At 37.9% G+C, this 15,950-nt stretch overlaps 1 protein-coding gene across 1 annotated transcript in view; it reads left to right on the top strand.

Annotated features, from left to right (window-relative positions):
* The first annotated feature begins 313 nt into the window (after positions 1–313).
* USP42 (ubiquitin specific peptidase 42) overlaps positions 314–15,950 on the top strand; it is a 31,771-nt gene continuing 16,134 nt past the window's right edge. Inside the window, exons 1-6 of the mRNA XM_024745287.1 lie at positions 314–565; positions 2,655–2,855; positions 11,905–12,015; positions 13,676–13,778; positions 14,695–14,762; positions 15,437–15,507. Of these exons, the coding sequence (XP_024601055.1) occupies positions 325–565; positions 2,655–2,855; positions 11,905–12,015; positions 13,676–13,778; positions 14,695–14,762; positions 15,437–15,507 (795 nt within the window). The 5' untranslated portion in view covers positions 314–324. The remainder of the gene's footprint in view (positions 566–2,654; positions 2,856–11,904; positions 12,016–13,675; positions 13,779–14,694; positions 14,763–15,436; positions 15,508–15,950) is intronic.

The following is a 15,950-nucleotide window of genomic DNA, read 5'->3' as shown; positions in this document are numbered from 1 at the left end:
TGGAAATTGAGATACCTGATTATAAAACGAAATATCAGATTTTCAGAGGGCATGAAATAGAATGACAAGATCTAATCAAATACTTCATTGAAGATTTTATAATTAAAAATTGTTGGCATGTTCAGATTAGCACAACAGTAAATATCCCAAGGAAATAATTACAAAGTTAAAAAATAGTGTTGCTTTTGTATTGGGGTGATTTGTTGGAAAATTAACCTAGCCGTTTTTAATTGTTTTCAAAGATCTAATGGTAGAATAAGTAGATTACTCTTCTTACCTTATGAAACAAATGTATGCTTTTCTCATCTTTTACAGAGGTGAACAATGACCACAGGTGACAAAGCTTCAGAATCTTCAGACCCATCAACCTGTCAGAACCAGCCTGGCAGTTCTGAGGCAGTCTCACCTGGAGACATGGAGGCAGGTTCTGCCAGCTGGGGTACTGTGTCTTCATTAAATGATGTTTCAAGTCACGCGCTTTCTTTAGGACCAGTACCTGGTGCTGTAGTTTATTCAAGTTCACCTGTACCTGAAAAATCAAAACCATCACCACCAAAGGATCAAGGTACTACTTTCTAGAAGAATCACTACAAGAAACTCCTGTATAAATGCTGTCAGGGGGTTGGTAGTTTCAGAGAGGGGCTTATTTTGCAAGATACACTGCCACCTGAATGGCCAGCAGAGTTACATTATTTGACAGGCTTCATTTTCCTCTGCTGCTTGTTCATGATTAACATATGTATCATAGCAAGGTAAGATTATTTTTAGTTACTATGAATTTATTTGTAGTTGAATTCCTAATTTTTTGAAGGATAAACTTTGTCATGGCGAGAATTGAGATGGGCAAGCATTTCATTAGCTTGTCCGTTAACTATAGTGCCCTAAGTAAATGTCTACCTTTTAAAAATTTAAAGATTTTTTTTTTAATGTTTTTAAAAATGGTTGCCTTTTGACAAATGAGCTCCACCCAACTTTGTTTTTGTTTTAGTTTTTGCCAGTTAAAATCGTCTGTAGAAATAAAGCTCTTTGAAAGCGAGCAGATCCTGTAAATGTTACATTATGTATAAAGCCAGGTTAATGTGGTTATATTTGTTAAAACCCATCCTGATAAGTAAGACATTGACACTTTAGTTGGTGCTCCTGAGACTTTCGGATTTGGAAGCTTTGAAACCTTAAGAGATTAGTTCCCACACAGAACATTGTTTGGCCTAGAATAATTTGGCTCTCACGTTGTTTTTTGTTTTGCGTCTTCCTAGTGCGTGTGATATTGTGATGTGGAGGTGGGTGGTAGGATTTGCTGAAGGTGTTTTGGGTGAGGGGACATTTACATCACAAATCAAACAACGTAACTGAATGTTATACAGAGGGGTTTAAAGATCTTTATAAGCAGGGCATTCCCACAGGACATCCTCTCACAGACTCTAGCCTCCTGTCACCTTGCTGGGGCTCCTCTCTCTTCCTCAGGATTTAGTTTGTATCACCCCACCTGGCCCTTTTGGGGGCCCTTGTCACGCTCTTTGAACATCCATTTCTCCTTTCCTGATTTTGATCTCCCTTCTTCAAGAAGCTGAAGCCTGCCTTGTTGCATGCTTAAACACTCAATATTGCTATTAAAATAGAGAACCATCTTTTGGGCATCTCAGTCTTTGGTAGTACTGAGGAACTGCCGAACTTTTGAAAAAACAGTCTTGCTGTGGATGATTTTTGAGCTTTCCTAAATAAATTGTTTTTGAGCCTCACCTGAGTATTATTAGCAATCTGTTTGTAAGTTTTAAAAATAGATAAGAAATTTTTAGACCGTGTAGACTATACTTATGAGTATGTATAGTGATGCCTAACAGCCTGTTTCCCTGCTGGTAAATTTGGGATGACATCACTACCAACCTTTAGAATTGAGAGTATCTGACAGCTAGTGAGGACTGAGGAGGTGAGATGATGGTGAGGATGAGGTGCTGCTGGGGGTACAGAACATGAGCGTCCGTAGCACATATTACAGGGAATCGACTTTCCTGCACTTTTACTGTGTTGTACTTTATTTATTTTTAAAACTATTTTAATGAAAAATTTTAAGTAGGTGCAGAAGAGAGAATAATTGTAATGAAGTCTCACGTGCCCCTCAGCCAGCTTTGATGTTTCTCAGCTCCTGGCCGATTATACCTCCACCCACTTACTCCTCTCCCCACTCCCCATCATTTTAAAGCAAATCCAGGACTTTATACTTCATCTATAAATAGTTCAGTGTGTGTATTTAAAGAAATCATGTCTGAAAATTAAAAGCTTTTTATATTAAAAATCCAGTCAATGTGCAGATTTCCCTGGTTGTCGTATAATTTTTTTTAACAGTTGGCTGTTGAAATCAACCTCCAAACAAGGTCTATGCTTTGCATTTGGTGAATATCTTTTAAGTTTTTTTTAATCTGTTAAATGCTGCCCCCGCCCCCATTTTTTGTCCTTGCAGTTTGTTTATCAAAGAAACCAAATCATATAGAGTTTCCCACATTCTGGGCTCTTTCTTTTAAAATGTCCCTTTCTCCCCTGTATTTCTGGTTAGCTGGTCATAAGAATCTTGATCAGATTCAGGTTTGATGTGTTGCTATTTATTCAGCTTCGGAAGTATACAAAGCTTTCTTTTTAAATATTGTTTATTTTTCTAGCTCTAGGTGATGGCATTGCTCCTCCAGAAAAAATTCTTTTCCCATCTGAGAAGATTTGTCTTAAGTGGCAGCAAACTCATAGAGTAGGAGCTGGGCTCCAGAATTTGGGCAATACCTGTTTTGCCAACGCAGCGCTGCAGTGTTTAACTTATACACCACCACTTGCCAACTACATGCTATCACACGAACACTCCAAGACATGTAAGTGTTCTGTATTATGTTATGTGTATAGTGTTATGGTATGCTAACCTACTTTCATTTTTTTTCTCTGAAATGAAAGTGAAGATTTAAGCCAAGAATTTGATCATCACTAAGGAGTTGGTTTCTTCTTTTAGAAATCATGGAGGAAGACAAAGATTTACATTCAGGTCGCATAAAAAACATTTTGCACATAATTTGACCTGTAGAATTATTTAAAAAGAAACATATTTTATCAGCATTTGGCATTTCTGAAGCCCCTGCTGGCTTTCTGCACTTGCTAAAAAATGTGACTAAAAAATGTGACATAAATGTCTACTGTCAACAGCTTGGGACAAGCAGGGCTAAGAATCCCACTTCTCCTGGCATCCATCCTGTGTTGAACGCTTGATTCATTTACAGGCTTTAAGCATTAGCGGAGAGGAGCCTCTTGTCACTGGTCCTCACCTCCTGGAAATTCATGCAGGACTTTCCCTTTAGTGTGTGAGAGCTCGGTTTTCAACCCAGAGGGCAGGAAGTTAACACACGTTATGTCTTTAATTAGGTGAGAGCCAATTCCGTGGTCAACTAGTGAAATTCAGAAATTAGAACATACCCGTTTTTTGAGGTTTTGACCTTCTGCATATAGTGTTGTACATACTCTTCACCCTTGATAAGTGAAATCTCCCTGTTCTTTGATCTACACTAATGTGTGTGTGTGTGTACTTTAGGGTGCTGGTCCTTCATTATTAGGGTGAAAAAAAAGCCCCTTGGTTTCTTTTTGAATAGCCCTTTACTTTTTTGTTTTTTTTTTGTGGCTTGTGGGATCTTAGTTCCCCCACCAGGGATTTATTTATTTGGCTGTGCCGGGTCTTCATTGCAGCACGCGGGATCTTTGATCTTCATTGCAGCGTGCGGGTTCTTTAGTTGTGGCATGTGGGATCTTTAGTTGAAGCATGCGAACTCTTAGTTGCAGCATGCATGTGGGATCTAGTTCCCTGACCTGGGATCAAACGGGGCCCCCTGCATTGGGAGCGTGGAGCCTTAGCCACTGGACCACCAGGGAAGTCCCCCGACCGGGGATTGAACCTGGGCCCTCGGCAGTGAAGGTGCCGTGTCCTAACCACTGGACCACCAGGGAATTCCCAAATAGTTTTTTACTTAATGGAGAATTTAGACTCACTCTTTTAAAACTTTATTCCCCCAAAGAGCAAAATTATGGTTTTAAAGAATTTGGAAAGTACAGAAAATTTTAAGGTAACCAAAAGAAAATCACCTAGAATCTCACCATCAAGAGGTGTTTCTTATGCCAGGGTTTCAAATTACAGAAGGAAGATTCTATTTGCCCTCATTTTCTTCCTTTTTAAGTCCATAATTCATTCCCCACAGACAGCTTTCCTATCACTTTTGCACTTAATGAAAGTAGGATGTGGATGAAAACCCAGCACTGGCACCTGGACAGAGAGAGAGAGGATGGAGACAAAAATGCAGACACTCGGGGTATCCAGAATTAGGTGCCTGTCTTTTATAGGCCGTTGGTAGGTTTCTCTTTCTCTCTGTTTTCTCAGCTTTATTGAGGTGTTGTTGATAAACAATAAATTGCACGTTTAAAATACACAATTTGATGCATTTTGACATTTGTGTATACCCATGAAACGATCCCCACAGTCTACATCATGGACATACTCATTGCCCCCTAAAGAGTCTCAGTGCTCCTTTGAAATCAGCCCCTCCCGCCCTTTCCTGTCCCTCATCCCCTCCACCCCAGGCAGCCGCTGATACGCTTTCTGTTTGCTACCGATTAGTTTGTATTTTCTAGAATGTCTTCTATGTGGAATTATGCAGTATATATTTTTATATTGCCTGGCTTCTTTCACTCAGCACAGTTATTTCAGCATTATTCCATGTTGTTGCATGTATCAATAGTTAATTTTTATTGCTGAGTAGCATTCCATTATATGGATAGATGGACCACAGTTTGGTTCTCCATTCACCTACTGATGGACATTTGGGTGATTTCCCATTTTGGGCCATCACAAATTAAGCTACTATGAGGACTTCCCTGGTGGCGCAGTGGTTAAGAATCTACCTGCCAATGCAGGGGACACCGGTTCAATCCCTGGTCTGGGAAGATCCCACATGCCATGGAGCAGCTAAGCCTGTGCGTCACAACTACTGAGTCTGCGCTCTAGAGTCCATGAGCCACAACTACTGAGCCCACGTGCTGCAGCTGCCAAAGCCCGCGTGCCTAGTGCTCTGCAACAAGAGAAGCCACCACAATGAGAAGCCCGTGCACCGCAACGACGAGTAGCCCCCACACGCCACAACTAGAGAAAGCCTGCACGCAGCAACGAAGACCCAACGCAGCCAAAACACAAAACAAAACAAAACAACAAATTAAGCTACCTTGAAGTCTTTGTAAGGACATGTTTTCATTTCTTGTGGGTAAATATCTAGGAGAGGAATGGCTTGGTCCTATAGTATGTGTGCGCTTAACTTTAAGTTACTTCCAAACTGTCTCCCAAAGGGATTGTGATATTTTACATTTCCACCAGCAGTGAATGAAACTTCCATTTGTTCCCTATCTCCCCTAATACTTGGCGTGGTCAGTCTTTCCAATTTTAGCCACTCTAATAGGTGTGTAGTATAATAGTGTCTTCCTGTGGTTTTAATTTGCATTTCCGTAATGAATAATGATGTTGAACATCTCTCCACATGGTTCTTCGCCATCTGTGTATTTGCTTTGCTCAAGCGCCTGCTCATATCTTTTGCCTGATTTAAAATTGCGTAGTTTTCTTATCGTTGAGTTTTGAGAGTTCTTTATGTATTCTGGATAGAAGCCCTTTATCAGATATGTAATTTGCAAATGTTTCCCAATCTGGAGAAAATAGTCTCCTCCCACTGTCTTTCAACGAGCATGTTTTTAGTTTTGAAGACTACTACTTCATTATTTTTCCATTGTTATCATCTGTGCTTTAGGTGTTGCATTTAAGAAATCTGCCTAACGAGAGGTTGCAAAGATTTTCCCTTTATTTTTTAGCAGTTTTATACTTTTAGTTTTTATATTTAGGTCAGTGATACATTTTGAGTTAATTTTTATTTGTGGTGTGAAGAATGGATTAAAGTTCATGTTTTTCAATATGGATATCCAGTTGTTCCAGCACTATTTGTTCAAAAGATAGCCCTTTCTCTACTGAATTATTTTTGTACCTTTGTCAAAAATCAATTGATCAGGGCTTCCCTGGTGGCGCAGTGGTTGGGAGTCCGCCTGCCGACGCAGGGGGCGCAGGTTTGTGCCCCGGTCCGGGAAGATCCCACGTGCCGCGGAGCGGCTGGGCCCGTGAGCCATGGCCGCTGGGCCTGCGCGTCGGGAGCCTGTGCTCCGCAACGGGAGAGGTGCAGCAGTGAGAGGCCCACGTACCACAAAAAACAACAGCAGCAGCAACAAAAATCAATTGATTATATACATATGGATCTATTTCTGGACTCTGTTTTGTTACACTGATCTACTATCTGTCTTGACACCATAGCACCGTGCCTTGTTACTATATATTTAAAAGTTTTGAAGTCAGGTAACTTTTCTAACTTAGTTCTCCTTTTTCAAAGTTGTTTTGGCCATTCTTGGTCCTTTGCATTTCCAAATGAACTTTGAAATCAGTTTGTCAATTTCTACAAAAAAGCTTCCTGAGATTTTGATTAGGACTGTGTTGAATCTGTAAATCAGTTTGGGACGAATGACATCCAAACAGTATTGTCTTCTGACCCACAAACTAGGTATTTATTTAGGTTATCTTCAGTTTTTCTTAGCTGTGTTGCATAGTTTTCAGTATACAAGTACAATTTGTACATTTTTTAATCTGATTTATTCCTAAGTATTTCATATGTTTGAAAGCTATTATAAATGGTAATAGTTTTTGAATTTCGATTTTTGATTGTTCATTGTGAGAATATAGAAATGCAGTTGAACTTTGTTTATTGATCTTGTATCCTACAACTTTGCTCAGCTCCTTAATTCTAGTAGTTTTTTTAATACAATTGCTTGATTGATGCCCTTATGATTACTTAGAGGCGTGTTTTTAGTTGCGAGATGATTGGGGATTTTTTGGAAATTGTCCTGTTACTGATTACTACTTTAATTCCATTGTGGTCAGAGAAGATACTTTTATTGTTTGAATCCTTTGAAACTTGAGACTTGTTTTATGCACCAGAACGTGGTCTAGCTTGTTAAATATTCCACGTGTACTTAATAAGGATGTGTATTCTGCTGTGTTGATTGGAGTTTCTATAAATGCTGATTATGTTTAGTTACCTGATAATGTTGTTGAGGTTGTCTTTTATGTCCTTTTACTGCTTTTCTGTCTACTTGTTCTATCAAATTTTGAGAGAGGTATGTTGAAATAAAAGAAATTTTTGAATTTGTTTCTTCATTCTGTTCTATCAGTTTTGCTTCATGTATTGTGAAACTCTGTCACTTAAGGTTATTATGACCTCTTGGTGAACTGACCTATTTATAACTTATGAAATGACCCTCTTTATCCCAAATAGTATGCTTTACTCTGAAATCTGCTTTGTCTGAAATAGAGCCACTCCAGTTTTCTTATTAATGTTAGCATGGTATGTCTTTTTCCATCTTTTAACTTTTAACCTATTTGTGTTTATATTTAAAGTGGATTTCTTGTAAACAGCCTATAGTTTGTTCTTGTTTTTTAATCCAGTCTTACAGTCTCTGCCTTTTAAAATATAAATCATTTATATTTAATGAGAGTATTGATATGATTGGTTTTACATTTACCATCTTGCTATTTGTTTTCTAATTGTCCTGTATTCTTTGTTCCCTTTTTCATCGTTTTCTGCCTTCTTTTGGAATGAGTAATTTTATATTTCCTCTCCTTTATTGGCATATTTTCTCTAACTTTGTTTTCTCTTTTTAGTGGTTGCTTTAGGGTTTAGCATACATTTTTAACTTACCATAGCTTGCATTGAGATACTATTACATTTCTTGTGTAGTATAAGGACTTTATGACAATATACTTTCATGGTCTCTCTCTAGGCATTTGTGCTATTGTTGTCACACGTTTTATTTTTACTTAATTTGTATCCACATAATATATTGTATTATTTTGCTTTAAATAAAATTTAAAAGTTTTATTTTAAGTAGTTTGTTAAGGTTTCTTTACCAGTCTATTTACTTACTCTTTTATCATTTCCACTGCTTTTAATTCCTTTTTGTAGATCCAGACATCCATCTGGTATTTTTTCATATGCCTGGAGGAATTCCCTTAACTTTTCTTGCTGGTGACAAACTGTTTTTTTGTTTGTTTGGTTGGTTGGTTTTCTTAATAAATTTATTTATTTATTTATTTTTGGCTGCGTTGGGTCTTCATTGCTGGGTGCGGGCTTTAGTTGCGGCGAGCTGGGGCTACTCTTCCTTGTGGTGCACGGGCTTCTCATTGTGATGGCCTCTCTTGTTACGGAGCACGGGCTGTAGGTGCGTGGGCTTCAGTAGTTGTGGCACGCAGGCTCAGTAGTTGTGGCTCACGGGCTCTAGAGCGCAGGCTCAGTAGTTGTGACGCCTGGGCTTAGTTGCTCCACGGCATGTGGGATCTTCCTGTCCCAGGGGTTGAGCCCATGTCCCCTGCATTGGCAGGTGGATTCTTAACCACTGCGCCACCAGGGAAGACCCCAAACTCTGTTTTTTGGGTTTTGTTTTATTTATTTGTTTGTTTTTTATTCTTGGTCTGAAATATCTTTATTTTGCCTTTTTTGAAGCTAAACTTTATTTTGAGGTAATTTTAGATTTACTTGCAGTTGTAAGAAATCACACAGAGGCCTCCTATGTACCCTTACCCAGTTTCCCCCAGTGGTGACACTGTAGTTCAGTCTCACAGCCAGGATATTGATATCGATACAGTCAAGGTACAGAACATTTCCATCACTAAGGATCATGTTTCCCTTTTATAGCCAAGCCCACTTCCCTCGTGTCCCCACCTCCTCCTTAATCCCTGGCAACTACTAGTTATCACTTCTATTATTTTGTCATTTCAAGAATGTTACATATGTTGAATTATATAGTAGGGATTGGTTTTTTCACTCAGCATAAGTCTCTGGATATTCATTCACTTTGTTGTGTATATTAATAATTTGTTCCTTTTTATTGCTGACTAGTATTCCATGGTATGGATGGACCACAATTTGTTTAACCACTCATCCATTAAAGGACATCTGGGTTGTTTCCAGTTTCTGGATATTATGAATAGAGCTGCTGTAAACATTAGTGTGTAGAGCATATGTGTGAACACAAGTCTTTATTTCTCTGGAATAAATGCCCAGAACTGCAGTTGCTGGGTCATAAGGTGCGTGTTTAGTTTTGTAAGAAATTGCCAAGTAGTTTTCCAGAGTGGCTGACCAGTTTACGTTTCCACCAGCAGTGTATTGAGCTCCAGTGCTCTGCATTGTTGCCAGCATTTGGTAATGATGAGTATAATGATATCTCATTGTAGTTTTAATTTGCATTTCCCTAATGCCTAAAGGTCTTGAACTTCTCTCCATGTGTTTATTTACCATCTGTATATATCCCCTTTGGAAAATATCTCTTTGTGTCTTTTGTTCATTTTCTATTGTGTTCTTTCTTTTTATATTGTTGTTTTGTTCTTTATATATTCTAGATATTAGGTCTTTTTCGGATGTATATTTCCAACATTTCCTGCCAGTTTGAAGCTTGTCTTTTCATCCCCTTAACAGGGTCTTTCACAGAGCAAAAGTTTTAAATTTTGGTGAAGTCCAATTTTTCCTTTTATGGATTGTGCTTTTGCTGTCAAGTGTAAGATCTCTTTGCATAGCCTTTGATCCTAAAGATTTTCTCCTATTTTTTTTCCTACAAGTTCTATAGTATTACATTTAGGTATGTGATCCATTTTACGTTAATTTTTATATAGCATGAGGTTTAGTTTTTCTGTCTGTGGATGTCCAGTTGCTCTAGCACCATATGTTTAAAAAGCTATCTTTCCTTGATTAATTGCTTTTGCACTTTTGTAAAAAAATCACTTGGGTGTATTTGTGTGGGTCTATCTCTGGTCCCCTATTCTGTTCTGTTAAGGTATGTATCTGTCCCACAACACGGTTGGTCTTTGTTATTGTAGCTATGTAATAAATCTTGATATCAGGTAGAGTGAGTCCATCCACTTATCCTTTTTCAAAATTGTTTTTTTCTATTCTGGTTCCTTTGTCTTTCCATATAAATTACAGAATAATCTTGTCTATATGTACAAAAAAATCTTGTTGGGATTTTGATAGAAATTTTGTTAAACCTGTATCTCAGTTTGGGGAGAATTGACGTCTCTACTATGCTGACATTTCCAGTCTGTGGATATGGTGTGTCTCTCCATTTACTTAGATCTTCTTTACTTTGTTTCATCAGTGTTGTGTAGTTATCAGCATGTTTTGTTTTGTTAGATATACAACTAATCCTTTTATTTTTTGAGGAATTATAAGCATCATTATATTTTTAATTTTGGTGTTCACATTTTTATTGCTGGTATATAAAAATACATTTGATTTTTGTATATTGACCTTACTGACTTCACTTAATATTTCTAGGCTTTTTTTTTCTTTTGGGAGTCCTTGTATTTTTCTATGTAGAGAATCATGTCATATGCAAATAGGGACATTTTTACTTACTCCTTACTGATCTGTGTCCTTTATTCCCTTTTCTTGCCTTATTTCACTGGCTAGAACTTCTAGCAATATGTTGAATAAGAGTGCTCAGAGCTGACATCCTTGCCTCATTTCTGATCTTAGGGGAAAAGCATTCAGTTTGATGTTAGCTGTAGGTTTTTCCTTTTTATCAAGTCAAGGAAGTTCCCCTCTATTTCTTTCTTTTTTTTTTTTCCTCTTCTATTTCTGTTTTACTGATTCCCGCTTTTTATCTTGAATGAGTGTTGATTTTTGTCAATAGCTTTTTCTGTGTCAAATTGATATGATCATGTGAATTTCTTCTTCAGCTTATTAATATAGTGGATTATACTGGTAGATTTTCCAGTACTGAGTCATCTTTGTATCTCTGGAATAAACTCCGTTTGGTCATGATGTTTATTTTTATATTTTGCTGAATTTTTGTTAAGGATTTTTACATGTGTTCATGAGATATGTCACTCTTTAATCTTCTGTTTTTGTACCACCTTTGTGTGGTTTTGGTATCAGGGTAATACTAGCTTTATAAAACGAATTTGGGATATGTTGACTCCTGTTTTTCAGAAGAGATTGTGTAGAATTGATGTAAATTGTTATTTAGTGTAGAATCCATCAGGGAAACTATCTTGGCCTGGAGATTTCTATTCTGGGAGTTTTAAAATTGCAAATTTAATTTCCTTAATAAGTATAGCGCTATTCCAATTATTTTATATTGGGTGGGTTGTGGTAGTTCACTTCTTTTGAGGGATTGGTCCATTTTTCCAAAGTTGTCAAATTTATGTGTGTGAAGTTATTTATAGTATTCCCTTGTTATCCTTTTGATGTCTGCAGGGTTGATATCCTTGTTTTTGCTTCTGATATTGGTATTACTGTAAATTTCCCTTGCAACACTGCTTTAGCTGTGTCCCAAAACTTTTTTTTTTAATTAATTAATTAATGTATTTATTTATGGCTGCGTTGGTTCTTCGTTGCTGCGCACGGGCTTTCTCTAGTTGTGGTGAGTGGGGGCTACTCTTTGTTGTGGTGTGCGGACTTCTCATTGCAGTGGCTTGTGTTTTTTGCAGATCACAGGCTCTAGGCACGCGGGCTTCAGTAGTTGTAGCATGCGGGCTCAGTAGTTGTGGCTCGTGGGCTCTAGAGCGCAGGCTCAGTAGTTGTGGCGCACAGGCTTAGTTGCTCCGCAGCATGTGGGATCTTCCCGGACCAGGGCTCAAACCCAGGCCCCCTGTATTGGGAGTGTGGAGTCTTAACCACTGCGCCACCAGGGAAGTCCTGTAACTGTTATTCTTATTTCAGGAGTGTGCCCGTTATTTATAATACCCCTTGATGTATATATAGAGTCATATTTTGCTAATGTGGAGGATTATCATCTGTTACCTTTCAGGTCATGCAGAAGGATTTTGTATGATGTGTACAATGCAGGCTCATATCACACAAGTGCTGAACCATCCTGGGGATGTTATTAAACCGATGTTTGTCATTAATGAGATGCGGCGTAAGTATCCTCTATAGTAGTTTATATTAGTATTTGTTAGCTAATCGGTCTTAATGGTCTAACTGGTAAATGATGAGCTCCTTGTGTATTACAACAGCTTATTGTATATGTATATGTCTTTAATGAATAACAGGTTTTTAGTAAACTATTTACTATATAAACACATTTTGAAACCTAAAGTAAAAGATGACAATATAGTAAAGAAGGTGGTATTCAGTTTAATATATAAACACATTAAAAATTTTTTAAAACTCAATTTATTAATAAAATCGTTGATAAGTTTTACAGTGTTTTTCTCAGATATTTGGATTTCTATGCTAATACTAACTCTAATATTGTCCCGCAGGTTTCTTTAGTTTTCAATTAGTTTTAATTCAATGAATGAGTATTACACTATACATAGTGATGGGAATTATCAAAATAAAGTTAATTATACTTTTAAAGAAAATTTTATACTCATAACTTAGCAAATTTGTGGATAAATTTCACTTTTTCTATACAATTTCTAAATGACTTTAAAATTTCCTCTTGAATTGTAATGATCCTGATAGGTCACATGAAATATTTTTAGGCACTTTCTGTATGTTTTTTGCAGTAAGCTTTTACATCATCTTAATTAACTGAGTTGGAATAAAAAATGCTTGCGAATAAAACAAAAACCTAACTCTTACTCTGCTGTCTAGCTGGGTAATTATAGGGGTGGATAATTACACAGTGACAATTGATAATCTTTTTGCCTAAAAAGCTGCTGAAGATAAAGAGGTGTTATATTGGCCCTTGGTACTATTAACAGGCCAGAGTAGACAATGCAAAAATTTCTTAAACATTATAGGACCCCGGCAGAATTTTAGCCAGGGGTGATTTTGTTTGTTTAATTACGTGTATATATTACACACACACACACACACACACACACACATACACATATGGCAGGCATGTCTAATATTTTTAAACTTAGTCTTTAAGAGAATGTCGTTGTGTGTATATACATACATCCATGAACATACACCGCCTGCTAACTCCAAACATATATGGTTGAATAATGAAATTGTCATTTTTGTAGGTCAGAACGGGTAGAATATTGGCAATTTCATATGATTCAAGTTAATATATATTTATATATATTCATACACATTAAAATTCTATGTATATTGTTTATACTTTTGTGTTGTTTTTCATTATTATGTAATTTTGTCTTGCGGCTGTTCAGTCAATTAGAAATAGGACCAAGGTGATACTCAGTGGAGAATATAGTATGTTCTCTAGGTTATTGGGATAGAATTTAGATAGGTTCACACGTTTATGTTTTACATGGATTCTCTCAGGGAGATCTAGGGCCAGATTTAAGATGTGTGCACTGACATAACATTTGGGACAAATTTTTGAAACAGTACAGCCGAAGTTGAATTTATTCAGGTATCATTTTATTGCTGAAGACATAGAGTCTCTGGGCTCTCAGAAACTCTAGCCCCTGTGGACTTTTAATGGTCTAAAGGGCCTGTCCTAGCTGTTCTCAGGGGAGCTTATTAATGCTGTTTCCTCATAAAATAATTATCGGGTATTTTCTAACCAACGTATTGACATAAGATGTAACTTTTGGGGGAGTACAGCCCCGCATGTCACGTGATGATAAAGCTGTGTCTTTACTCGAACTTTATAGGCATAGCTAGGCACTTCCGCTTTGGAAGCCAAGAAGATGCCCATGAATTCCTTCAGCACACTGTTGATGCTATGCAAAAAGCATGCTTGAATGGCAGCAACAAGTGAGTACACACAGCATCCGTCAACCCCCATTCCCACCCCTGCCTACCTCGCTGGCTCACCGGAACTCAGTCTAGCCTTTTACGATGGGTGTGCAGAGCTCTCTTTCGGCCTCAACTTTTGACTCTGCGCTGCCTCTTCCTCAAGTGATTGGCATTATTTTCGAATGGTTGAAATTTTAAAAGGTGTGCTTACTATAGTAATTTGGATTTAATCACAGATGTCAGGACATGAATATTGGTCTTGACATGATTTAATTTCTGAGTGTCATCATCCCTCTGCAGGTCAAAACTAACTACTTCTCCTTTCTTGTGCCAGCGTTTTCTGAGTTGATCTCTAGACTTTGAAATCTGTATTTGTTCCCTGTGTCTTTCTCATTCTGATCACTTACCAGTTTCTGCAGTTTCTTCTTTAAAATCTAAATGTGGGCTCAAGAGGAAGATTGGAGAAACAGATAACAAGTCCTAACCCACTTGTATTGCTTCAACACACCCAGCAAGTCTCCCATTCCCTTCCCGCTGCCATCAGCACTGCCTCGCCCAGGCTTTCCTTGTCAGTATGACAGTAGCTGCGAACAGGGGAGAATGCTCTGTGTTCCCTGCCTTCGCCGGCAAGTCCTCACGCTCGGTGTCACAGTCCTGCTTTAGGGTGGCTTCCTCTTACTACTTGCTTCAGGGCCAGATTCCTGACTTAATTTTGAAGTCCCTTCTTAATACCAGGCTACCTCTTTTCCTGCCTCACCCCAAACCCTCACTGTGTCCTGATGAGGCAAGGCTGTTCTCTGGCTGTCACACATACTGTGCAGCTCTGCTGTTTGAATTCTCGTTCTTTTATAGATGTACATGCTTTTAAAATCTGGTTATAGCCTCTGTCGTTTTTGTAGAACTCTTCTCTCATTTTACTGTTTGACTTTTTCAGATTAGACAGACACACCCAGGCTACCACACTCGTTTGCCAGATATTTGGAGGATACCTAAGGTCTAGAGGTAAACTTCCGTTTAAGGGTTGATAAGTGTGATACAGTATGTGGTTTAAAACATGCAAAGGATAGGAAAGGGTTAATAATGGAAACTGTGTCTCCCTTCCGGCCCACACTCCCATCCCCCGTCCTCAGAGGCGGCCCCTGTCCCATTCCAGTAGTTTCCTGTGCATGCGCAGACTGGCTTCTTCTCACATTGGAAACCTTTTTACATTTCAGCACATACAGGTCTAACAGAGTCCTTCACAGTTGCAGTAGTATTCCATTTATTTTAGTTCCCTATCAGGGAATTTTTAGATTGTTTCTAATTTTTGTTGTTGTTACCACCAGTGCTTCATTGAACATCCCTGTATACACATGCCTTTATGTCCATGTAAAAGTGTATATACACAGGATAATTTTTTAGAATCTCCTTATCAAAGGGTGTGTTTATTTTAAACTTTGACTCTGCCGTGTCACTCTTCCAAGAGCTTACGCCAGTTCACACTCCAGCCAGCGGTGAGTGTGCGTCACGTCAGTGCCTCTCACTGTGTGGTAGTAAATGGTTTGCCCGATGTGACAGGAGGAAGTACCTTGTGTTTTGTATCTTGTGATAGTATTTATATGTGCTGTCATTTCAGTAGTCGGTATTGCCATACTGATTATACTTGGCTTATCCTTTGCATTTTCTTTTTATTTCAGTCAAATGTTTAAATTGCAAAGGTGTGTCAGATACTTTTGATCCATATCTCGACATAACATTGGAAATAAAGGTAAGTTTGATAGTTGTGGTGGTGGTGAAGTTAAAGTCAGTCAGTCATACTTTATGTATGTATAGTTCACTTATAATTTAGACTACACTTGTTAGAGAATATAAATTGAAAATTTTAATATGCTAGGACTTTATTTAGAGGAGATTATTTAAGCTTTGTATTAGGCATCATAAAAAACTTAAAACATTTAATAATTTTATTACCCTTTGACTTTTCACTTAATCTTAATAAAACCAGATTCGGATGCCTGTATTAGCCAAATTTAGGTGGTGGTTATCCTTTAGGTACTGTTTTGCTTCTTGCACTTTCTAAACTCCTGTTTTTTGTTGTCTTAAGCTTTTGTTTTTCTGATTACAAGTGTAATATACACTAATGAGAAACATTGCAGAGACGTGTGAGCTCCTACCCCTCAGAATGTACTCTTGTTAACAGCTTGATATAAA

The sequence above is a fragment of the Neophocaena asiaeorientalis genome, unplaced genomic scaffold, assembly GCF_003031525.2.
Source record: "Neophocaena asiaeorientalis asiaeorientalis breed wild unplaced genomic scaffold, Neophocaena_asiaeorientalis_V1.1 scaffold461, whole genome shotgun sequence".
NCBI lineage: Eukaryota > Metazoa > Chordata > Mammalia > Artiodactyla > Phocoenidae > Neophocaena > Neophocaena asiaeorientalis.
This window is presented reverse-complemented; position numbering and strand designations above follow the sequence as displayed.